Here is a 26576-nt window from a genome sequence, read left to right as displayed (position 1 = left end):
ATATTTTCATTCTCCAGCACAAAGGAAAATGGTGTACCTTACTTTGTAAAAGAAACTTCTGAAAAGTACAGTCTTGGAGACTATAAAAATGTCTTAGTTTCTTTTTATCACAGAAAAATTGGGAACCAAAAATTTAATATATATTGAATTGAAAAATTTTTCTTATTTATAAATACATAAATTTTTCCATACGCCTTCTTACATTATGCGATTATTTTTCATTCTTTATTATCCTTTAGCTGTAGTTTTTCATGAATCTTAATTAATAATAGTAGGGAATATAAGGAGAGGAATAAGAGATTCTGAAATTAAGAAACTATCCTATTACTTTACTTTGTATCATTCATTGACTTTATTAAATAATAAATTTGAAACTGAATAAAAATGGGCTTATATATTCAGGATGTTTGAAATATTTTTCTACTTTGCATAGAAATGCTTATTCATGATTGTACACTTCACTCGTAAGTAGTATTACTTCTAAATTTTGAATGATTTGAAATTAAGTAGTCTGTGTATGCCAAAGTTTTGATGTGGGATGGGGGGGGGGAACTGCAATATAAAATTTAGTTTTGGAATAAGTAATTACCAAACTTTTTTTCACATCAGCCGATTGTAGTTATTTAATCATTGTATGGTTATTCTGTATCATATTTAAAATTATTTTTATATGATCTTGCATAATTTATGCAAATTAAAATTTTGAATTCCATTTTGTTAGTTGATCCTCTTACATTGGAAGAGAGCACTGATGCTACATCAATAAAGGATCGTACATTTCTTCTTCATGTTCTAATAGAAACACTTTGTTATATTTTGGAAAAAGATGATTATAGGAGGAAGAAGTTATTTAATAGTAAGTTTACTATTATAAATAAACTTCTTCTTTAAATTTCTATTTCATATTAATATGTTAAATATTTATATTTCATAATTTTGTAATTATCTATTACAAGCATATTTTATACAAGCCACGTAGCCTTAAATCCCTCTAAAACTTTAATTTTTTTTTTTTTTTTTTAAATTGGTTAATGTAAAGAAGAAAAAAAGATATATATTATTGATTGGAATATGGAATGAAATAATGAATTTTTTGTATTAAGAACATAGCACCTCAAAATTGATTGAAATGTATAAATTAATCTGAATTAAACTAGGAATGAGATGTAAATTCAAATATGACTCTTAAACATCTTGGAAGATAAAATTATACAATTTAACATTTACTTATCTCTTTACTATGAGAATTTTAATTTTGGAAATTGATGATTGAATTTTAATTGATAAATAATTAATGTTAATTCAAGTAATTTAGCTTTACTTTTAATAATGAATATATTTGTAAAACCTCGATACTAGTAGATATGCATAATAAATGGCAAGTGAGCAGTGTAATCTGGTGATCATTATTTGATTTTTGGTGAGCAAGAGCACTTTATAATAGTGGTTAATTTTAATCTTTCATTCCTTAATAAATTTAATTGAATATTTTTCCCACTTATTTTTCATCATGCTTCAAGACTCGCAGAATTTCTTTTATCACCCTCTTTCACACTTTATTATAACATTATATTTCTTTTTTTTTTTCTTTATTTATGCAATAAACGCTTAGTTAATTCTTACTTTTTTGGATATCTTGCTCTAAAAACATTATGAAGAATTAAAATGTGCATCTATTGATGTAAATTATTTTTCAACATTTCTAGGTTTATACAAGAGTTTTGAAGCAAATAAGGTAAGTTTAAATTATATTTTATATCTGAATTTTATTACAGTCAATTCACTTTCTTTATTCAATTTTTCTATTACATAATTGATTTTAAAAGCTGCATATCTAAAATATTATTTAATATTAGATTTCCTTTCTTGCATAGGTCATTTTTTCATTTATTTTGCTTTCTTTTTCACTATATACCTTTTTTAAAATGACATTTAAGAACCTTGTGCGATTTAAATTATTTAAAAGTTTTATAATATTAGGAAATTCAATGTTGATTAAAAATTTTTTATATATAAAATATGAAAACCTAAGGATTTTTAAAGGATTATTTTTTATCCTTTTAATCATTAATAGTTCTTACCAAAACCCATTGGCTAACATAATGAGTGTCGGGAGAAACTGCTTTTATTTATTTCTTCTCGCTTTTCTATTCTTCAAATACTTTTGCAAAGTCTTTGCTCTCATATATAGTACAGAAATAAATATTGCATTCAACTGAATTTTTCCAGCTCATCTTACTAATATCTACAATTAGTCATGAGAAGTATGAAATAAGTAAAACCTCCTTGTCATTCAATTAAATAGAGAAAAAAATATACTATTTGTTTTAAATTCAACTTGCAAATGAAATTACGCTTACTTTTCTCATACATCTAGGGAATATGCAATTTGTAAAAGATCTGCCCAAATGTGCGTTTCAAAGCTTTGTTGCACTAACAGCAATAACAATATCGGATGCCCTTTTCAAAAATATTCATGTCTCTCTTTGCATATCCCAGGGAATATATAATTCTCTTTTCCTGTGTAGTTTAAAAACAAAATTAAATGGCTTAGCATTGGCACTGTATTTAAAGAAATATAATTTTATATGTAACATGAATTTTCAGTAACATAAATATTAAAAAATATTTTCTGCTATATTAATTCTTCGCATGCATGTTGAGCATTATGTTTTCTTTTGAGAATTTGAATTATTAATGGCAATTCGATGATCAGATGAATGTTACAGAAATTAAATAGCAATAAATATTATCACCGCAACATAAAATATTGTTGCAGAAAAGACCTTTTTAAAAAATCCTCAAGAAAAATGAATATCAATGAAGTTAATGTAATAGATGTATAGTGAAACAATCCAGCAGCTCATTAATCGAGATCAATGTTTATTCAACATGAATACACAGATACCAAGACACACACAAGAACAAACTTGCAAAAAAAAATAGCAGCACACAAGTAACTAATCAATAGTGTGCAACTGTAATAGCACAGTGTGCTCGAACAGAATTCAACAGGTAAAGGGACTTCACGCAATTATTCATGTCCCTGAAATGTGCACTTGTTGTACTAAACCACTGTGCAACAAGTAATTCCTCCAATGTATACTCGCTTTAGCTGAACTTCACTACTGACTCGTCTATACAACTGGTTTCTAAGTACACAATGTGATGCTGCTTCAATACTTGATTCTCAAGACCATCACACAACTCGGTCTTCAACTCACTAGTCACTTGAACTCAACAGTCTCCAGCTCGGTCTTTTACTTTTTGTAAATTACAAGACCAGAACACATACGTTTGAAATGATCGTTATAATTCGTATTTTAATTGCCCTATTGCCAAAATTCCTTTTGATTTTAGAAACTTCCATTTTGTCTTCAAGTTGGCAAGCCTGCAGCCTTTTTCATTTATCCATCGGATCTGCCTATAAAACTTTTTTTATGGTGGAACTAACTGCAGTAAGAAGCAAGATTATAAATTTACATCAATATAGTTATGAAATTATGTGCCAAATCAATATTTTTAAAATTTTATTCTTCATAGCAATGATATAAAGCTTGGATAAAAGTACAAGAATGATCTATAATAAAGATATAATTATAATCTGATGGTGATTACAATCTTATTATGATTCGGCTTTAATAGGAATTCCAAATTCGAAACAGTTTTCTACTGCATTCAAGTTTGATATAATTTGTACTTATAAAACTCAATGCTTATCAACAACTTATTTGAAAAATCAGCACAGCAAGTCCCTCTCTCAGCTGTAAATTTAAGAAAACCTTTTAACTCAATCGAAAAACAATTAAAAATCAATGAATAAGGATATTTTGATTTTCCTTGCTTTAGAGAGAAACGTATGAATATCTCCTAAAAAAAACTGAATGATTATAAAACTATAATGTTGAATGCAGGAAGTTTAGTTTTAAATCTTAAAATTTTTAGGAACTAGTTTTTCAAAATTTCTGGAAATTCAAAAAATTGTGTTATAGGTACAAAACAAGTTTCTTTGAAAAGGCAACTGTTTGCTCTCTTTGTTGTTTTTTAATACATTAGATATAATACTATAGACAAATATGAGAGAAAAGCATACAGATCAATATAAAACATTAAAATTTTTCCTATAATAAACTTTAAAATTCAGGCTTTAACCTTTTAACCAGGTAATTAACTTATATTCAATTCGTTTTGCATTGAAATATTTCGTCGTATCCAGTTAACAGGTTAATGTGCATTAAATTGCTATCGAGACTATCTGTGTGCTAGGTTTCATGGCTGTATGAAAGACTTTAGTAATAAGATCCCCTACCAAATTGAGTTTTTGAGTTATTTCGGTTATTAGAATTCAAAATTACAGATGAATAGTTAACTCCTTTGCAGATTTGGATGGAAATTTGATAAGGATCTATACTTTAGATGGTAAAACTTTGCACCTAATTTCATTTATTCAAGTTGCCTTTTTGATTAATTGTATTTCAATGCATCAAAACTACAAATGGATGATTAATTCTTTATTGGATTTGGTTTTAAAATTTGATATAAAATTACATTTTAAAGGTTAAATCTATATATCAAATTTTATGCATCTGGCTCTTTCTGTTTTATGGTTATATCTGAATTTAGACAATTAGAATGTGAAGGGATTTAATGTAAAATTTGATAAATATCTACAAATTTAATGTAAAGACTTATCAAATGTCATCCATTTGTCTTAAAGCATTTCTGAGTTATGTTCAGAGACATAATTGCAAGAATGTGTTTTGCAATTTGATCCGTTTCTCTCTTTCTCCCTCTCTGAAGTTGATAATTCTGTCATCTAGGAGATCTGAAATGTGGAGATTGATAAAAATCTCGATGCTGAGATATTTGATAATTATAATACTTTCTTTGTATTCAAGAAAGTATAAATGTTTGATAATTGAACATAACTAAATTCATATTTAAATTTAGGAATCCATTTTAAAAATAAAATGGATTACAGAATATAGCAAGATATCAGGTTTGAGGCAATCTGTACACAGTTATTGGCATTTAAAAAGTTTTTATTTTTAGTATTTTATAGTTTATTTATGTTAGTATTTTATACATTTCAATTATATATTTTTTGTCCGATTTGGACTAGTTAAAATTGAATTTTGTATTCTTGCATGAAATAACATGGTGCTGTTTCAAAATAGACTATAAATATGAATATATTTTTTCTAAAATCTAAATGTTTTAAAAAAGAAATGAAATTCAGTTTGTCTGTTTTCTCCCTTTTGGTTTATAATTCTGATAATCATAGAGGAAAAAATTTTCTTTGTGTAAACAAGACCAGTTATGTCTAGACTAAAGATTATATGAATCATGTAAACATATATTAATTAATGCAATATTATTAATAGCATTAGAATTAATAGTGCAAACGTGTATCGGTCTGTAAAGAGTTATATATAATATAAAAGAAACCTAAATTTAATCTTTATGATAATGTAACTTGTAATATTGCATTTTAACCAAACTTTTAAAATATTTCTTTAATAGCAAAGGCTTTTAAATTATTGGTTGTGATCCTAAATGAGGATATGCAAAAAGGTATTAAAATCTTACGACATTTTCCTTCAAATTTGTAATTAAAAATAGATGAGAAAAAGATCCACAATTTCAAAGATTTTTAAAATCTTCCATTGAACTTTCCTTTATCAATAATAAATACTGCGCTTTCTTATTTATTCTTCAATTGTAGGATTGTATCTTATTTTTTTTTCTAAGAATAATATATAAAAATTTCCTCAGAAAAGTGGTTCTAGATGGATAAAATATTAAATGCTGTCAAAGTAATAAGCAAATTAAGTATGCAGGAATTGTAAGTTGTATTTATTTATTTTGTCAGAAATTGCATTATTTTACTACAAGCTATTTTTAAAATTTATGTGCCATAAAATTGGGAAATGCAGGCATTATTCAGTACATGCATTCAACCTGAAAACCGACATTTATGGTTGACATGGAGTGGGGGGGGGGAGTTTTAATATTATTCTAAACTAAAAGTAAACAAGTAGTATTAAAAGTAAACGAGATCCATTGTGTTAATTAGTGAAAGGAAGATTCATTGATTTTTATTACTTACACCAAAGTGGTACATGGTTGAGCAAAATGTTATCGCAGATATTTAAAAAAAATTTGCATAAACATCTCAATATAACCATTTGTTTTGTCATTTTCAAAATTATTTTCAGACTTGTATTTTGTTTAATAAACTGATAAAATTTACATTTTCTATTTGTTTGATAATTTATCTTTTACAGTTGGTAGATTCTGTAATAGATGTAGACAATTTAGCACGAATGAGAAGGCATGTAGCATTGAGATTTTATGAACATATAAAGCAGGTAAGTTTATTTTAAATATTTTATCTGTCCATGTTGTATAATTTTATTTTTACTATGTATATCAGAAAAATAGCGATATTATTTCTATAAAGAGACCAAAGTTCTCCTGCTTATTCATGGCTTGGTATACAAACTATTTGGATAAATAAAAAGGGTGAAAGCAGTATTGCATAGAAATATGACAAGAAACCCATCTCGGATGAGATGGATCATAATACAAAAAAAATCTAATGATAAAAACTTTTTATTTAGCGATACTTGGACTTTGCATATAATCAAATGTGCTGCAGATTCTTTTATATTCGCACAATTTCCATTTGAGATTGGCAAAGATTTGTTGACACTCTTATTTATCTGATATCTCTTATCTAGGCTTGATGCCTGTTAAATCTGTTTCCGAAATGTCTTTTTCCTTTTACTGCTTGCAAATTTGACAGGAAAGTACTAACTTAAATATTTTGTGACATTTGACTGCATTTCAACATTAGAGCCATTTCAGAAAAAATCTTGTAATGAAGTTTTAAAAAATTTTAAGTTTGTCTAACTAAATAAAAAAAAAAATGCTTATTACTTTATTTTTCTTCTGTCAAAATAATGGATTCGGTTATTATTTCTTGTGATGTCTGCTTACTGCCTTTTCCTGTTTGACCTGATAGATTTAAAAAAAAGATCAGTTTTATTAAATCATTATGAATTCAACTGTCAAAATAGGAAATGAAAATATTCTTTTAAACGAATTTTTTAAATAATTATCTTAGTTGAATCTTTTTAAGCACTATAATCTTGATAGCCAAATTTATTTTAATAGCATAGTAATCTTAATTCAACAATTTGTTTGTTTATTGCTAAACTGGAACAAATAGTTCTAACCTTTATTGGCAAAAATCAACATGTTATTGGCAATCTGAATCATCTGTAGCGTGGAGGGATGTTTAAAGTATGTACTTTGTGTTAAATTAAAATTGCTTATTGTCAAGAAAACTTTTTTATTTTATCTCGGTTATATGATTTACAAGTAATTGTTATAAAGAATTAAGTTGGAATTGCATGAATAAACTTATTTAAAAGTATATGATAAAGAAAAAATATATTTAATATTGTTATAATGGAATTTAATTCCAGTTAAGGTTTTTGTTTTTAAAAAAATTACTATAAAATCGTGCAATTCATACACAGAACACCTGTCTGTATAATTCTGGAACTTTTTTAGATTTTAAAACTTTACTTTTATTTCTGTTTGTTTCTAAGCACTTAATTACAAACAGAGAAATATTGAAAGTTTCAGTAATCTTAAATGTGATTTTTTCCCCCCAAAAGAAACATTAAATTCTTAAGGAGGTAAAATAATTGATTGATAGTTTAACAGTTATATAAAATACAAAATTGCATAATATTTGTTTAATAAACATACTAGAAATTAAATTGTAAAATGCATACTATATTAAAAGATATGTTTACGATTATAAATTTAATGCTCTTTACTTTAAACATATTTATCTTGAAAAGCTATCTTGATATTGCTGTTATTTTCAGTTCACAATTAATTCTTAGATTATTAGAAAAAACGAGGTTCTTCCTTTTTGTTTATGTATGGAAATGTTTTTTGGCGAGTCTTTAGAATCGCATTGACTATGTATGCATATTAAATTGATGTTTTTCTGTAAATGTTCAATTAAAATACACAACAATATTTGACTGAGGGCTTGATACAGATAAATTTTTCAAAAGTTCCCAATACTCACAAAGTTAAACCATGGTCTTTAGTTTGCAATCTCAGTTTCAAAACTAGTTTTCTTGAGAGAATTAATGTTTTCTGTTTTGAGTATTAATGTTACCATGAAAGACCGAAATCAGAGAATGTCGACAAACACCAAATACGTCGGTGAAAGATCGAATATTTCATTACATTCTTGTACATTCAGACCCTCACCGGTGTATGTCGACAATCGCAGATATGCTCTGGTGGAGGTCGAAAAGAGAGGAGCTGACAAAGAGGTGACTGGCTGTTTCTCGCCAAATCCTTTGTTCTGGTGGAGTCAGTCAGCTTTGTCAGTCTTATGCATATGCAAGGTTCGATGGTGATAGCAAAGTTTTCTTAATTTTTTTTTTGATTTCCCGATTTATACAGAATGGATACTGCAGTGAATCATGATCTTTTTCTTGAAAAGTTAAATGTATTAATTGCGGGTAAACGAGAAGACAATTTTTATTTTTCTCGAGAAAAGTACTCTAAAATACTTTCTGAAGTGGTTTTTGCTAAAACTAAGTGCAACACACCTTTGGATTAGACGATTAAAACGTTTTGATATTTTAAAAATTAATGAAGAGAAGTTTATTGTACCATTAAAACCAGGAGAAACGAATATACAGTATTATGTTACTAATGAGGAATTGTTCAGTATACTATATGAAGCTCGCACCAGGACAGGCCATGGAGGAAGAACGTGTATGCTTAAAGAGTTGCAAAATAAATACAAAATATTACATATGAAGTTGTAATGTTGTATTTAAATCTATGCAAACAGTGTCAATGAAACACAGTGCACCTAAGAAAGGTATTGTTGTGAAACCAATGATCAGTTCTGAGTTAAACTCAAGATGTCAAGTTGATCTGATAGATCTGCAGTCAAACTCAGATGGTGAATATAAGTTCATAATGGTGTATCAAGATCATTTAACTAAGTTTGTCCAGCTACGACCTTTGAAAACTAAGAGGGCTGAAGAAGTAGCGTATCACGTTCTTCCAATATTTTTAACATTCGGTGCTCCAGCAATATTGCAATCAAATAATGGTTGAGAATTCAGTAATCAAGTCATATCCGAAATATGCGCTATGTAGAAAGATAAGATAGTTCATGGAAAGCCTCGTCACAGTCAAACACAAGGCTCAGTTGAAAGGGCCAATCAGGATATACAGAATATGCTAACTGCATGGATGAACGATAACAATACAAATAAATGGTCAGAAGGTTTACCCTTTGTTCAGTCTGCCAAGAACACTACATACCACGAAGGAATACGCCAAAGTCCTTCTGAAGCCATGTTTGGCATTAAAGCGAAAAGAGGCATAGCATCGTCTTTTTTGCCTAGCAAACAAATCGCAAGTATTGAAACTGAGGAACAACATGAAGAAATCGCCAATACTTTTAAAACCGAAGAACAGCTTGAAGAAACTGGCAATACTTCTGAAAACAATTTGAGCGGTGGTCAAACCGAAAACCAAATTCTAAAGAAAAATATTGAAGAGGACTTGCAATCTACCACATCTTCACATCAAGTTCTGAATGAAAAACACGAGTTAATTTCTATAAAAAGAGTGGCTACGAAAGAGAATCTTCTACTGCAAGCAACAAAAATGTTGCGAACCTCACAAAATCAATTTCCTCCTGCTCAAATTGGTGATACTGTACGAATACAAGTCCCTGATGTCGACCGTGGTTGTACAGATAACCAAAATGTGTTAGCGGTTGTTGTTGGAATAGAAGGCTCCAACTTCTATAAACTTGCAAATGAAAATGGTACCCTCAACCAGCTTTACACACGTAATCAGTTTGAAATTTATAAAGAAAAGCTCCTTTCTATAGATAAGATTTCTTTTCAAGAAATTTCACTGAGAGAAGCAGCTGCAGCTAATTTGAGAAGCGGTGGGCAAGGCTATACACGCTGTCATTGCAAAAGGAAGTGTTCCACAAATAAATGCAGTTGTAAAAGCAAGGGCCTCTTGTGCAATTCAAAGTGTCATAATAGTTTAAGATGTTGCAATAAATAAGGTTTGATTCGCATAATTTAGTTTTTTATTACTATTTTATTGTCTCATTTAGAACGTACTGTATAATTAAGTTTTTTACTTCTATTATTTTCCTTTCTCATTTTGAAAGTACTGTGTGTTTTAAGTTCTTAGTTATTCCTCTCAGAAAGAGAGGCGAAAAATTTATCGCGACTGAATTACGGAGAAAAAAATATAAATCTCGGACATGTTCAACATTCACCATTAGTGCATGGTGAATGTCGACATTCACCAGTGAGAGTCAGAAATAAGGGTATTTAGCAAATATTTCGGACATACACCAAGCGACTGTGTTTGTCGACATTCTCCAGATTTTGGTGTTTTACCATAACATTAATATATTATCTTGCAAAATATTCTTCTGAACTTTATTTTACTAGAATATAATTTTTAACATTTTTGTAACAATGCTACAATATAAAAATTTTGAAATGGCATTTTATTTTTTTTTCCCCCACAATTCGTGTAGAATTTTATTTTGTAGAAATAATTATGGAAATTATATGAAGAAAAATAAAGCTTGTTGTTATATTTTTAATGTATATGTGCAGGGTTTTTCCATGTGTGTAATTCTTCTTTTATAAACTTTTCATACTGACACATTTTAAAAAAATATTTAAAAATTCTTATTTGTCTAAAATATTAGATTTGATCTTAATCTTCTGAATGCACTTGTCTTGATCTCTTGTCTGTAAACTTTCTAGTGAAAAATTAATTATGTAGATTGTATTCTCGAAAGGGGGTAGGGGAAAGCATTGTAGGCTGCCAGATATATGGCTAAAAATTAACTTTATTTATCCATATGTTATATATAACTATCATTCTGAGAAGAAATAAGTGGTGAATATTTACAATATAAATGTCTGAAAAGTAAAATTTCCTGCCTTTCTAGGTTCACCAGAGTATAGGTCCTCTTTCAAATGAATTAACCTATGAAGAGTAAGTTGTATGTGTATTTTTTAATTATTTTATTTAAAAACTAGTAATTGAATAATTTAAGAAATTCTCAATATATTTAAGGAATTGATTGCATGGTATGTTAACATTCTTATAAAAATTAATATTGCTTTTATTATGTAAATTATAATTTTTAGTCCATAGTCATGTTTCAAAGTGTTATAACATTTTAATTCTGTAAAATTCAAAAAAATTGTTTCAAAATTTTTCCTGTAATTAGATCTACAAATTTAAATCAGTTTTTTAAAAATATCTGCTTAACTTTTAATTGGCAGTAATAGGATTGTTATACTATTTTAATTGAAAACAGAATTTCTTTATATTTGATATATTCTAACCATTTGTTATATCCATTTCTTCTTTAATATTATGGTATGAAGAGTAGGTTGAAAACTTAGACATGTGTATCAAATCTTTTGATTCACTCGTTTATTGATTATTAATGAGTACATTATTGTATACTTTAATTTATTCAGAAGTTCATATTCATTCACGAGAAGTATTGCCTGGTTATTTTTCAGTTCCATTTGTTTAATCTTTATTCTTGTTATTTTAGACTTATTTTAAAGAATTAAAATATGGAATGATTTTTGTAAAAGAAAGTACAAATATTTTAAACAGCTTTCATTTTCAAAAACCTTGATTCTCTTCCTCCTATTTGAATTTATCCTTGCTATTGGAAAGGAAAGTATTGCTAAAGGAAAGTATTTTTAAACTTGGGTAAAATTGAAATATTTCACAGTTGCAATTAGAACATTCTTTTGTTTCAAAAAATTTTTACTTGCTGGATGCAAGAAAATTGCCACCATGTGTTCTTGCTAAAATATTACTAGTAATACATTAAATGCTAAATTGTCTTTCTAATGATTATGTCTCGTTTAAATCTACTATGAGGTTTAAAGTAATTAATATGTGGTATGCTTTTAAACTAATAGGAAACTCTATGTAAAATTGATTTTTATGGTATGAACAAGCGTCAATTAAAAAAAAAAAACAAATCATGATATAGTTATTGTTTTTATAGAGAGGAGAGCTGTATTCCGATTTCAAAAATTGAAAAATACAATGAAGCATTTGATGAATTGGAGGTTATAGCTCGTGGAGGATTTGGTGTAGTTTGTAAGGTAAGTCATGTTCATAATATTATAGTTTAAGCAGGGTTTTGGATTAAATAAACTTTTAAGACAACATAAATGGAAATTTTTATTTACAGTTGTTTAAAATATACATTTAAACAAAAATCTAGTTTTTATAATATACAGATTATTTTGCTTGCCAAGTATGGGCAAACACAATGTAAAAAATTAACTCGGATTCTCAATCAGTATCAGTTATGTCTTTGCTGTTAAAAAATACTGATTGCATGTAACGCTTACTCAGTGAAAACACAACAGGAAGTCATTTTATTGGTGATTGAAGCTAGCTTTTACATATTCTAGAAAAGTAGACATTTCTCTATATCATACCATCATATATATCACTAAAAGTTTAAGCCAACAATCAAAATATCTTTAATTTATAGAATTTATAATAGTAATTATAAACCGATAGAAATCTAAATTTTAGAATTTGTGGCATGTATCAGTTTTTGAATAAATGTAAAGTTACTGTTTATTCAGAATTTATATATGTTTTTTGTGAAAGATGAACATTTTCAGAAATTGTAAGAATTTATATACTTAATAAATTCCTATTTTTTAATTTGTATTAAATCTAAATTAATGCCTCGCTATAAACTTTCCCTGAAAAAAGTTTTCTTTAAACACAAGTAATGATTATTACTATAAATTTCTATATAAAATATGTTTTTCACATAGCTTTATTTAATTTCGAAGCTTTGTGAAAATTTTAGAATTGCCTTTACAAAAATTTAATGCATTTATAAGTTGCATTTTCATATCTTTTTTTTCTTTGTTGTATATTGTTTTATTAACAAAAATATCAAATGCATATATAATGATTACCTTTTTATGTTTTTGTTGTTGTATCTGGATTTTAGAATGTTGCTAGTGGGTGTTCGTTAATTATAATTTCCTATAGAAGGAAGAGAAAAAAACAAAACATTTTAAACGATCTAAATAGAAGAGCTTTCTTCTATTTTATATTTTTGTTTTTCAGGCTAGGCATAAAGTGGATGGTGGAACTTATGCTGTCAAAAAAATTATTTTTGAATATCGCAAAGACTCGGACTATGTCAAGGTAGATATGTTTCTAATATTGGGTATTCTATCGATTCAAGTTAAATTTATCATGTCCTTAGTTGAATTTAGAATTCTGAATATAGTTGCAGTAAGAGGAGGTATACATTGTGTATACTGTACAAACAATCCTAAAAATTCTTATTTATTGTAGGAACCAAGGACAACGCTGAATTATAAGAAAACCCAAGAATGGGTACTATAAATTCATATCAAGAATGCCTAATTTATAATCATCCGCAATTCAATACATTATGAATGGGATACTATTTGCTCATAGTTATGTTTTCAAACTATTAATATGCATGATGCATTGATTAACAATTACACCTTCAAGCATTAAATGTCGCTTTATGTTGATGTGCTGACTAAAATATGCAACATTTCTACAAATTCGTTTTGAATTTAAATCTTGCATATAACTTTTGATATTTGTTTTAAAATGAAGTTAAAAAATTGTATGTTTTTTGCCAAATTATTTATCTAAATTACTAATTTACTTAAATCACTTTTAAAATCTATTATGAGAGTGGTTAACAAAATCTTACTAACTCAACTTTTTTTAACTAATTTTTTTTATGGAAGGGGGAAAAAATGATGGACTTTGATTTAAACAGAAATTTCTATCTAAAATAGTTTTTGGTACTTTGTTTTCAATCGCAAGAAATTTTTTTTCTCTAAAGTTTAGAATGAGAATTTTTATCTTTTCAAAACAAAATATAATAAATAAAGTGAAGCACCAAGATTTTTAAAAACTTTTATAATATTTTTGACTAATAGAAAAATAATTATTTAAACTTAAACTTGATGTTTATGCTCATAAAAAAATAATTTATTCATGCATTTATAGGTTGATAAATATTATATGAGGAATGAAACTTTTTAATACTATTTTGAACTTTATTATTTTAAAACTATTTGGCTCATTTTTGTACCCCCCCCCCTAAAAGAGTTGTCAACAATTTGAAATTTGTGCATGCATCTCTAAATACAACATTTTCAAAGAAATACAGAAAAAATTTTTTTGCTTGTTGGAATGTACCCATTTATAATGCACTATTTCCTTTGTTTACATTTATATATATTATCAATTAAAAAAAATTAAGTATAAACTATGTCATGCTAACAATGATTTTTATGATAAAAATGTATGTAAAATTTAAAAATACCTTTTTTTATATTTTCATAACAAAAAGACTTTGAGTTGATAAATGTATTATTTTTCAAGATGTTTATAAAAGTCCAAAAATTTTATTTTATCATTAGAAGTTCAAAATTCAGTTCGAACGGGAAAAAGTTCGAAATGAATAGACCTAGACCGATGAAATTTGATTTCCAGGAATAACTTTTGATAGTATTTTGAAATTTGTGGGAAAATAAACGTTGCTGTTGGAAATTTTGAAGAAATGGAAATGAAATTTCTGAATTTCCTCTAATGAAACTTTTGGATCCAAAATCTAAGAATTTAATTCCTTTCAACCAATATTTAAGAGAAAATTCATCCAAGTTGATTGACATGGCTCGATTAATTTTGTTAATGCTGGCTGTTTTCAGTACCTATATTAAGGACGTTAATGTAACTATATTGATAAGAGTATTGATGAAATGACTCTTATATAAAAAAAAGTACTGTTTTAAAATATGATTGTATAAAATAATGATAGAGCATTCGGAATGTTAGTATTCATATGCATATTTAAGATACCTGTATCAATATCGATATTGAAATAGAAATGATGATACAACTTTAAAAGTAATGTATTGAAACTCCAGATGCTCTGTTATATGTGTATATTAAATGCCATTTAAATGAATAAAAACTAATATATAACTACAAGAACCAACATAGATATAATCATTTGAGGATTAGCTGGCTATGAATTTGCACTATGCTTCTTTGGTGCAGTAAGAAATGACTTTCCTGTGTGGTGACTTTATTAGCACTGTTATTTTGATTAGCAACACTTTGTAATCTCTTGATTATAATTCATAAACCTATTTGTAGTAATGATGCATTCAATATCCTTGCAAAGTGACGGAATTGGCTATTGACAAAAATTGATAAAATCGGTCTTATCTATTAAAGGCTGCATCTTTTACAATGTCTATCAAAAAAATAAAGGAGGAAAGGCAGATGGCATTTGACTTGTATAGGGAAATGAGCTTTCATGTGAAATTGGTAAATCATTCCCTGCAGCATATAATGCTTAACAGTATTGTAATTACATTTTCACACTATTATCCGATATTCATTGAACAAAATTGTAGAAGAATGCAGAATGTTATACTCTAACAGGATTACCTACTTTATTTAGTGATTATGTGAAGCAAACTTCGTCAAGGTTAACTTTCCAATGAAAATGCACAGTAAAGTAGTTCTTAGATTTTTTTTCGAAGATTGACTTTAATTGAGAATAGGGGACAATTGATAATGTAATTAGGTGACATAGACTTTTATATGAAATACAATGTGGCAAAATGGATACTGTGGTTTTGATTGAGGAACTGGTTCTTCAGTTTTTGCCATTTTTTTAAAAATATATAAATGGTGAATATTTTGTTATCAAATGTTAGTAGTATTTTAATAAATATTTTATGAAATTAATGCATTTATATTAAAAATAATTCCATTTTTCAGATTTTTTTATTATGAAAAGAGATTCCTTAATTTGCTTTGTTAATTGAAAGCTGGATATCAAAGTATAAGTTTTATAATCACTAAGACAATTCTCAATAGTCAGAAATAAAGAGAAGCTACCTTTACAGAAATTGGGAGACACTTTAAAATTACCAGTTCTTAGTTTTCAAAGATTAAAGTTGAACTTTAATACGAGTTCTTTTGAAGCAAAATAAGACTTCGTTCATATCGGATTTTAAAACTCCACTGTGTAAGCTCTTTATTTTCTTGAAATTACTTAATCAGTTTCAACTGCATAGCTCAAGAAGCACAACAATTTATTTTTAAACAAAAGAAGGTTCTGCAAAATAATGTTTTTGATTTATGGAAAAATATTTTAAGTTCAAGACTATATAAATATAATATATATTTATAATGAAATTGCCTGATTTATATTTAAGGTGATGCGTGAAGTGAGAAACTTGTCTAGTTTGAGTAATAAATATGTTGTGGCCTACAACAATGCTTGGGTGCAACCTGTGGATGAACCATGTGGTATATATATATATATTTCTTTCAATTTTTCTCTTAAATTTCATATGAAACATGTTTGCATGCTATATTGCATTATTCTACTTAAAAGCATTTTTAACTTATATTGCTCTTTTATACTCTATGAATTATTAACAATATCTAAACAACTCAAACTCAGCCTACCCAATTGGTTTAAGAGGTTAGTTATTAATGTATTTTCTTTATATTGTTTTAAAATGCTAATTTAATTTGACAATGTTTTATTATTTATTGTTTATATAATACAAATAATTAGCAGTCAAAGTAATGAATATTAATGAATGGTTACCTTTTAATACCAATGAATGTTCAAAGATGCCCAATAAATGTTCAAAATTGATAGGAAGTATTCACAATGGAAAAACATATGAGGTTTTAAAATTATTTCCAATAAAATTCTTATGGATTGCAGCATTCCTATAATGTTTATATTTCTGAATACATATTAAATTTAACTTAAAAGTATTATTATTCTTTAAACAAGATGCCAAGAGCAAGAAATAGAAAACTATTCTGATAAATTCATTAATTAGGAATGCTGATCTTTTTTTCCCCGTAACTAACTTTGCTTTGCAGATTTCCCAGATATTTAAACTCTACCCAACTTTGCCACTGATTCACTTTCCAATAGAAGATTAAATATTATAATTAAATTATTTATTCCATACAATGTTGATTGGTTCTTTTTCTGCCAGATTGACAATTATTATGAAGAGAAAAAGAATGTTCCATATTTAATATATTAAAAGTTGGATTTGTTTGGACAAAATTCTTAATTCTTAAGACGTCAAACTTTTCAAGTGGCGTTTGTTCCTGAAATGCGACTTTTATGGTTTAAATTATGTTGTATTTTTTTGACAATTCTGCAATGATCATATTTTTTAATGATTTTGTTTTTATTTTTGCAATTTAGATTTGAGCTCTGAGGAACTGGATTCAGAAAGTGATTACACTGATGATGAGTTTACAGATAACGATACCACTTATGATCAATCTATAGATTCCAAAAATGCTCCTTTTTCTGCACATTCTTATAGAATACAAAAGTAATAATTCCTAAAATACTTGGTCCTTTTAATGATTTATATTGTGAAAATTCAATCTCGTTTGTTGAGGGGGAGGGGGGAATGAATATAACACTTGTAAAAATTGCTTCCCTTTTATAAAATTTTATGCTTCTGTATAAAATTTTAAATAGTAAAAAATCAGATTAAAATTGCTGATAAACCAAATATTGAAGTTGAACTGCATATGTTACTTCCAAGAAAGCAGTATGTATTTTTTAATCTTTTTTTACTAAATTTTTATTAAAATTTAAAAGGAGGGTTGTAAGATATTTTGGTAATATAATTTATTTCATTACTAAAGAACTAAGAACTTACTTTACAAATTACTTAATACAATTTAAGAAAAATATCATTCATGGATAAATGTTTTAATGCAATAAAAATGTGAAATGTATGGTTTGAAAATGTGAAATTTTGAATATCAAAATGGATTGTATAAATTAAAGAGACAACCTCATGATTTTAAATTTGCTCAAAAGAAATATTAAAGATATATTTTTGTTGAGTTTCTCTATAAAAATTTAATTTTCCATTTTGTTGTTTAAAATTTAGTTTATGTTAACGTTGCCTTGCATCTCACATTTTTATTTTTTAAAAGCTGTAAAATTTTAAGGTTGTGCTCATTGTTAATTAACGAGCTTTTGAAAGCCGTATCTTTCATCTTTTCATTTTTTTATTCTTTGTGTAATGCTAGTATGCAAAATGATCTAACATAAAGCTAATTTATTTTTGTGTGCTTCACCTACCATTAAAACCCTTTCTTTCCTAATTTCCTTAAAGTCTTTAGAACCCTTTCAGATCCCTCTGTATTAAGGGGGGAAAAAATCCACGATTTATAAATGTGATATTCAAATTGCAACTTTATCGTAACCAACCGGATACTCAGGATAGTTGAGCACAATCATAAAATTATTTGAGCCATAAATAATTCAAATGTTTACATGTAACATTACATACAAATTGAGAACAGTATTTCTTAAAATGAAAGCAATTGGATCGTTATTCTTTATTTACTCTTGCATTAGATTATTTTTTTTAACCAGATGGAAATATGTTTTATTATAATGAAAAACATATGAAGTTTAACTGTTCTTTTGAATGATATAAATGTTTTTTGTTTTTCATATTTTATAAAGGATAAATGCTATATCCATTATTTGAATCAATTTATTTAAATAAGTAAACTGCAAATTATTTAATATTGGAAAAGCCTTTAGTTTTACTAATTTTGTATCAATTTTTCTGTTCAAGAAATTTTCAAATGCTCTAATTTTTATTAGATTTCTTACAAATTAACTGTGTACTTCACTAATGAATTCAGGTTTTCAAGAACTGATCAATACAAATTAAATATTAACAATTTTTGTTTCATAAACGTTTTTCGAATCCAATATTCGTTCTAAAAAAATTTGAATTATTCTCATTTTCTGTTGAGGATTATTCAAGTTTTTACTTTGAATTTTAAGAATATCTAAAAGTCTACAAGCATGTAGTACTTTTAAAATTTTGGTTGGTGCAGAGGAATCCTGCATTATTCACACTAACTGGGAAATCTAACTTTATTCTTGTAGTGAGGCCCCTTTTTATAAGTTTACTATCCTGAATTGCAGCATTTTGATTCTTTATAATAATTCCAAACATCTTGGACTTCATAGTGTTCATTACCTTTATCCATTATAGTGTTTATTTCATAACATTTTCTTCTTTTAGTAAAAATATTTTTTGATCAATATTCACACTTAATATTTGCAGGATTGAAATCCAACCAACAAAATATGTCCGACTCGTATCTAATAGTAATGCCAAATAATGTGCAAATAATTTTAGTCACAAGATGTATGTAGCTCATCATTGTATGATGACATGAAAATCAATGATGAGCTAGCCTCGTCAATTTATTGTAAGGAGTTAACAATATATACAGGCACTAAGACAAAATTTTTTCAGAAGAATATCCTACATCTAGAACTAATTTGATTAAAATTGTAAATATTTTTTAAGTTTCCTGGAAATTTTTTTTGATAACTTTTTTGGCATCTAAAGTTTTTTTTTTCTTCCCTAGAGTCTCCACTTGCAGTGAATCTAGTAGTATTATATTTCAAGATGATACAAATGACTCTAAATCCAGCTCCAGCAATCAAAGCAAATCATTTTTAGCCAACTGTTCTTCAAAAAATGAAGAATCTCCACCCAAGTGCAATTTTCCTATCTTGGTAAAAATTTTATAAATTCTCATTGCTGACAATTTCTGTTTCCAATATATAAAATGCACTGTCTAAAGTCTTATTATGACTTAAAGGTTTAATTATTGAAAATAATAAAACAATTGTGGTAAGAAAAAAAAAAGATAATCTGAAGAGTTTAAATTGAGCAGAAGACATACATATTAAAGTTGGGGCAAAGCCAAATATTTAATGGATTTTATTAAGGAATATTTAATAAAAAAATGGTTTAATATAGAACAAATAGTTTAACTGGTAGGAATAAAATACCTTTTACTCTGATTGGTTTCTCTATTAAAAACTGGGTAAATTTAAAGAAAAAACTAATTGCAACTAAAACAATTACTATAGACTAATTTAATTCCTTTAAACCTATGAACATGAATTTAATACTTTTAGAAGAAAATTGTTTATTAATCTTGCCAGAAAGTTCATGCATTGCTATCATTTTGAAATCTCTGGCTTTCATAACACAGTACTGTTTCTCATCAAATTCAGTTTCTATCAAAATCATTCCTCCATAATTTTTTTTTAAGTACAACTATACAAAATTGTTAAGGAATATGTTTTTAATTTTTTGTAAGGATATTTCATGTTCTTACTGCAACTCAATTGCTAATTTGCATAATAAGGCTACATTATAGTAAAATACAAATCATTTGATTGAAGGCAAGTAATTTATACTTAATATTAGATGGATATATATAGATTTTTTTTTTATGTAATGAAATTTGTAGTAGTATAATAGAGAAAAGATGTAACTATTTGAAAACTATTTTCTAAATGTTTTTTACCATTAATTGTGAAAATATAGAATTCTTACTGATAATTAACAATAATTATTAGATACTATTCAAATTTCACTTGTCAGCTTTATGATTGTAATTTAATAAATTTATTTTAGAATAACTGATTTTTTTTTTCCTTCAATAATGCTACTTACTTTCTTAAATGAATGCACAATGGTGCACATTAATGAAATGTAATTTATACTTTTTCATTGTAACATTAATGAAAACTTTTATTACTTTTCATTAATTTGTAACATTAATGAAAAGTAATTTATACTTTTTCTTCAATAATGCTACTTAGTAGTATTATAATGGATTGATAATCCATTTTAATTTCAAATTTTAATGAATTTGTAAGTTAAAAAAAAAATAATAAATTTGCCATATTTTGTATACTTGTACATATTTAAGACCTCAGCATTTGTATATTTTCAATGAAACCAAATTAAATATTCTTTTTGCTATTTGTTTGTTTGGAACTTTTTTTGATTTCAAAATTATAATACGAATTTTATTTTTTTACAATTAGAGAATCAAGATGATGCTGTGTATTCAAATGGAATTCTGTGATTACGATCTTCGTCAGTGGCTTGATGCAAGAAATGAAGGCATTATTATTAAATCCCTTTAATTTTTGTCCTTTTTTTAAAAAAAATCTTTTATGTTTGTTTTAAAATGCCAGTTTTTTTTTTTTTTTTTAGGTGGTACTCTTCCTTTTATCAAAAGTGTTCCAGATATATTTAAAGAAATTCTTTGTGGAGTAGCATATATTCACGAAAAGCAAATCATTCATAGAGATCTGAAAGTTAGTACCTTTTTATTTGTAGTTTATTTACTTTGAATGGAATAAAATGAATGTGATGTATCTTGTTACTGGTAAATTAATTTTTATAGTTTTAAATTTTATGGTTTCATTATATCAGACTGAGTTTTTGAATTCATTTTTATAATTTTTAACTTAACCCTTAACTGGGGATGTGTGGTCTGCGAGACCGCTAGCAATGGATTTTCGGTCACCCCTATTCTATTTTTAGTTCATTTGAATGGATTAACCCTGTACCCTCCTGTTTTGTGCACTTCTTCAACCGATTTCAACGGATGCTTTTTAAAATAATTCTCCCTGTTAGTGTCCCAATGATAAACAAGGCTTGGCAGATGGCACTAAAACTTGGGTGCCGAAATATCATCCAATTTACTGATCCTATTATGAAGCAGAAAGTGATTTAGTGATAAGGATTATTGTACAGAAGAGTTTTTAAGATGAAAGTTTGCATTCAATTGATTCTGATATGTATGTTCAAACATAATTAATTTTTCTAGTGATAATGTATTTTGAAAAATTTATAAAATCTTTTAATATACTAAGATGTATACAGAATTTATAGGTTGATTTTTATACTAGTTCTTAACCTGTATGGTTAAGATGCCCTAGAAAACCACACTATGAAAGTCACGCAAGCTAATAAAAAAAAAGGTCAATTTTTTATTTTTCATATAATTGTTGAATTTTACATTATTATATGTACCTTCATATACTGTAAAAGCAAATGATTTAAAAAGTAATGTTTTTTCAAGAATATTACTTATTATAACATGTAATTTGAGAAGAAAATGTATGTTCCAACGAATTTACTGAATATATTTTGAAAAATTTCTAAAACGTATCTGTATATCAAGAAAAATATCTGCAAAATATATAGGCAGTTTTTCATACTAATATATTCATTAGAAAATTTGAGTATAAATGAAATGCGGTCTCGTAGACCGCACCTCCCCAGTTAAGTCCTAAAATTTCACTTCTCCAGTTAAGGGTTAAAAATTTTGAGAATTTTCTTAATGTCATCAGCTTTTGTTCTATTTAGTAGGTTTCTGATTTTATGATTATTTCTTAAATTTGAGAATTCTAATTGTATTCTAGTAATGACATTAATCTATAGTGTATTAAATGTGTCATTACCATAAATTCCATATTGATTTATGGACTATAATTAAAATTTTAAGAAATATAGCTGAATAAAGTTACAGAATTCCATCATATAGAAAATTCATTATTAATTGTATGTCTGAAACATCTAAGGATCATTGTACATAATTGCTACAATCTAACCCGCAATATATGTGTTTATATATTTTTATTCATTGGAATGACATTCAAAATGCATGCATAATTCAGAGTATGTGAAATTTCATTACGTAATTTTCAAAGCTATATTTTCTTTCAATGTTGCTGATGATATAGATACTAGTGATTAAAGATGTGCACGTATTCATATATAATGAGTTTTTAATACTGTGTGCGGTTTTTGACGCAAGAACTTTTTTTTAAAATGAGAATCAACAGAATACAAAGAAGCAAAGCAGTATTCTAAATCGCAACTATTTTCTGTTTTTTTTTTTAAATGAATAATTATTTTACCTATTGAAATTAATGGGGGAAAAACCTTTCTTTTTACAGCCTCAAAATATATTTTTCTCAAAATCCAAAGGTGTTATGAAAGTTGGCGACTTTGGGTTGGCTACTTTATGCCACACTTCATCAGACGAAGAAGAAAGTAGTTCAAATCATAGTACAAATCTGGGAACTTTACCTTACGCTGCTCCAGAACAAAGAAGCAATTCAGTTTATGATTCCAAGGTAGTGCCATGATTATTTCATTTCATTTTTATTCATTTACACTTTTCATACTAATTTTATTAAATCTGAACAGATTATTTTCTTCACTACTTAGAAATACTTCTGTGACATTGATTGCCATGATCAAAGATGTTATCTTGTTTTTTCTATTTAATTGCAGTTTCAGCAAATGTATTTTAAATTGTAAAAAATATGTAGTGATTATATATATTTTCATTATCTAACATATTTTAATATTCATTACATTCTTACTTTTGTAAAACTGATTTGATAATATTTTTGAAAAGATGAAATCATTGATAGTCTATCATACAAAAGGGAAAGTGATTAATTTTGGATTATGTTGCATTGATTTTGCAACTAATTTAACTATGAATTTAAAAGAGTTGACTAGAATGAAAGGTCTAATATGCTCAGTAAAATCTGAGAAAATCTTACAGAAAATAACCTTAAGCACAGTTCAATTAATTTTTGAACAAAAATTTGTATAGCATATTTTTTAATCAAATACATATTGTTTGTGTAAAACATTTAAGAAATCTCGAATTTTTTTCCAATTAAATGTAGTATAAAAATAAGATTTAACGAAATGTTTGTTATTTAAATTTTTTTTTTTTCATTCTTGTCAATTCTTGAGGTCATAATAATAAGCATTTATTTTTAAAATTGTTACTTTGGCTGTATTTTACAATTTTTAACAACTATTTAAATTGTTTTATAAACATTTCGCTGCATTGGGAAAATTAGTTTTATAATGAATTTACAATTTATCAATAAATTTGACTACATCAGAAAACTAGAAATTTTAATTGTCTTGATATTTTTTGTTAAGGAAGTAATTTCAGTTTTTTACATAATCTTTGTTTTTTTTTAAAAAAAAGGAAAAAATCTAAATTTCCATGTTCTGCATCATATTATGTTCTAAATTTTATGAATTATGATAAAAAAATTATTAATTGATATTTAAAAGTTCAATGAACACAAAACAAAAAAGAGGTGGGGGAGATATTTTTTCTTTTTACAATTCTCTTTAAGATGTAAACAAAATTTTTTGTTGGTCTTTATATTTACTAATTGGAAAATTTTGTTAAAGATTATTGTTTCTACACATAATAATTGGCTTAAGATATTTTGTAAGCTACTAGTACAACTTAAATCATTTGAAAATCTTAATATTGTGACAAAAATGAAAATTTTCTTATTTTATTAAATTTGAAACAAATGTTCTATTGGAGTTCTAAAATCCCTCTTCTTCCTTTTGACTGCAAATTGAAAAAAGTTTCAAAGATGGAATCGTAATTCTGAAATTATAATAAATTGTATTGCTATCAATTTACTTTTGTAATTTATGTATTAATATAGAGAAATTTAATTTTAAAATGACTCTTAAATATGTGCTTTATTTTTAGGTGGACATGTACAGCTTGGGGATCATTCTGATTGAACTTCTAGTTAAAATTGGAACCAAAATGGAGTTCTTTAAAATAATTGATAATTTTAAGCAAAATGTCATACCAGAAGAAATTGAGCAGAAATGGCCTGAATATGTGAGAAAATTCTGTAGATTTATTTTTAATGTTTCCATTGATTAGTTGTCAAAACAAATTGGAATTTAACAATATATAAAACTTGGGAATTTAATCCAAGATATTTGAATTATATAATAAGATTTATGTACGTAAATGAAAATTTAGATTTCAAATATATTTTGCATAGAAAAAGAATTGAAACTTATTTAGATTCTCGTCTTCGTTAATATAGGCACATAATTTCCTTTATTATTAGTAGAGCTAGCTATTAACCATTATGTTGTATTTTAATTTTATTAAGAGAAATTTACTCGCATATGATAAGCAATACTATTGTCTGCATTTCAATATTGCTGAATTTGGAGCAGCTAGTTATCTTTATTAATAATTAAAAAGAATGATTGGCGATAGAGCTAGACTAGTTTGATTCTACAGCTACACTGTTTGACTTAATGATATGAAATTAGATACAAATGTGAGGATGCATGTGTGTGTGTGTGTGTGTGTGTGTGTGTGTGTGAGGGAGGGAGAGAGAAATGAAAATTTGGCAACATTTTTACATTTATCCTCAAAATTCTTATTGCACAAAATTTTTTACACCACTTTAAAATTTCAAACTTTTTATGAATTCAATTTAGATATTCATTCCCCTTCCCCCCTAAACTTTGACATCAAAAAAAAAATATTGCAAAAGAATATTTAAAGCTATTAAGTAATTTAAACCATTTGTTTCATCAAATATTTAATCATATGTTTTTCTTGCATTGCTGAAAGTAAATAATTTCTTTTATCTTATTATATTTTGCTTATTATTTATGCAATTTTATCACAAAAGACAATGTACTATTTGAAGATAATTTGGACAGATATGCTTTACATAGCATTATATTACATTAATTTTTTATTCCATTAGGAAGGGTCATATATATAATAAACAGAAGTATAAAACTATTAAAATAACACGGATCTAGTGTGTACCATAATTTGATGCATTAAAATACTTTGTTTGGAAATCATGAGATTAATATATTCAAATGTTTTTACTTTAAAATTTTGTAGATACCACTGTTGAAAAACCTCCTTCAAGAAGATCATACTTCTAGAAAAGATGCCAAAGAAATCCTGAATATGCCACTATTTAAGGAAAAAATTGAGGTATGGAAAGATGAATTTTCAATATCCATTACTTTCACTTTATCTTTCCACTCATTTTTAGCAGAAAATGTGCGTAGTCTTTTTTAATTTTGAACAAATCTAATGAGTGTTTATTAACAAATTTTTACCCCAGGATTTATAGTCATTTACAAGAATGCTTCTAAGCAAATGGAGAAAAACAATGTTATTCAAAATAAATACAACTTTCTTATAAACAATAAGAAGACTTGATACAGTAAAAATCAGTGTCATTTGGTTATGTAATAATTGCCTTATGTAATTTCCCTTTGACACACAAGTTACATCTATTTTACATCAGATATCAAATGTGTTATGGTGCATGTGATTATCTTCAAAATCCCTTAAATCTATCTTTGCATATAATAGTGAATGAACTGAAGGTATTCAGAGAGAATATATGAATGTTAACTATGTGATTTGGGGTAGTCACAGCAAAACTTTAATTCCATAGCTATTTTTTTTAAGGAATTTTTAACCCAGAAATATCTATGTATTTCATATTCATGATTAGTTAATGTTAATTTTACTTTGTGAAGTTATAAATTATTAAAGTTTGCTTTAAATAGTAAAATATTACTTGTTACAATGTGCCTTGGAATTGAACATTCTATGTACCTATAAAAATGAAATTACTGTAAATCCTGAAGTTAAAA

General features: G+C 26.5%; 1 protein-coding gene across 1 annotated transcript in view; it reads left to right on the top strand.

The window, feature by feature from the left end:
* LOC129964098 (eukaryotic translation initiation factor 2-alpha kinase-like) overlaps window positions 1-26576 on the top strand; it is a 30045-nt gene that overhangs the window by 2665 nt on the left and 804 nt on the right. Inside the window, exons 3-16 of the mRNA XM_056078780.1 lie at window positions 722-856; window positions 1707-1735; window positions 6288-6371; window positions 11051-11097; window positions 12140-12239; window positions 13234-13314; window positions 16392-16485; window positions 17417-17549; window positions 19633-19783; window positions 21113-21191; window positions 21285-21388; window positions 23039-23218; window positions 24628-24765; window positions 25807-25902. Of these exons, the coding sequence (XP_055934755.1) occupies window positions 722-856; window positions 1707-1735; window positions 6288-6371; window positions 11051-11097; window positions 12140-12239; window positions 13234-13314; window positions 16392-16485; window positions 17417-17549; window positions 19633-19783; window positions 21113-21191; window positions 21285-21388; window positions 23039-23218; window positions 24628-24765; window positions 25807-25902 (1451 nt within the window). The remainder of the gene's footprint in view (window positions 1-721; window positions 857-1706; window positions 1736-6287; window positions 6372-11050; window positions 11098-12139; window positions 12240-13233; window positions 13315-16391; window positions 16486-17416; window positions 17550-19632; window positions 19784-21112; window positions 21192-21284; window positions 21389-23038; window positions 23219-24627; window positions 24766-25806; window positions 25903-26576) is intronic.

The sequence above is a fragment of the Argiope bruennichi genome, chromosome 3, assembly GCF_947563725.1.
Source record: "Argiope bruennichi chromosome 3, qqArgBrue1.1, whole genome shotgun sequence".
Classification (NCBI taxonomy): Eukaryota; Metazoa; Arthropoda; class Arachnida; order Araneae; family Araneidae; genus Argiope; species Argiope bruennichi.
This window is presented reverse-complemented; position numbering and strand designations above follow the sequence as displayed.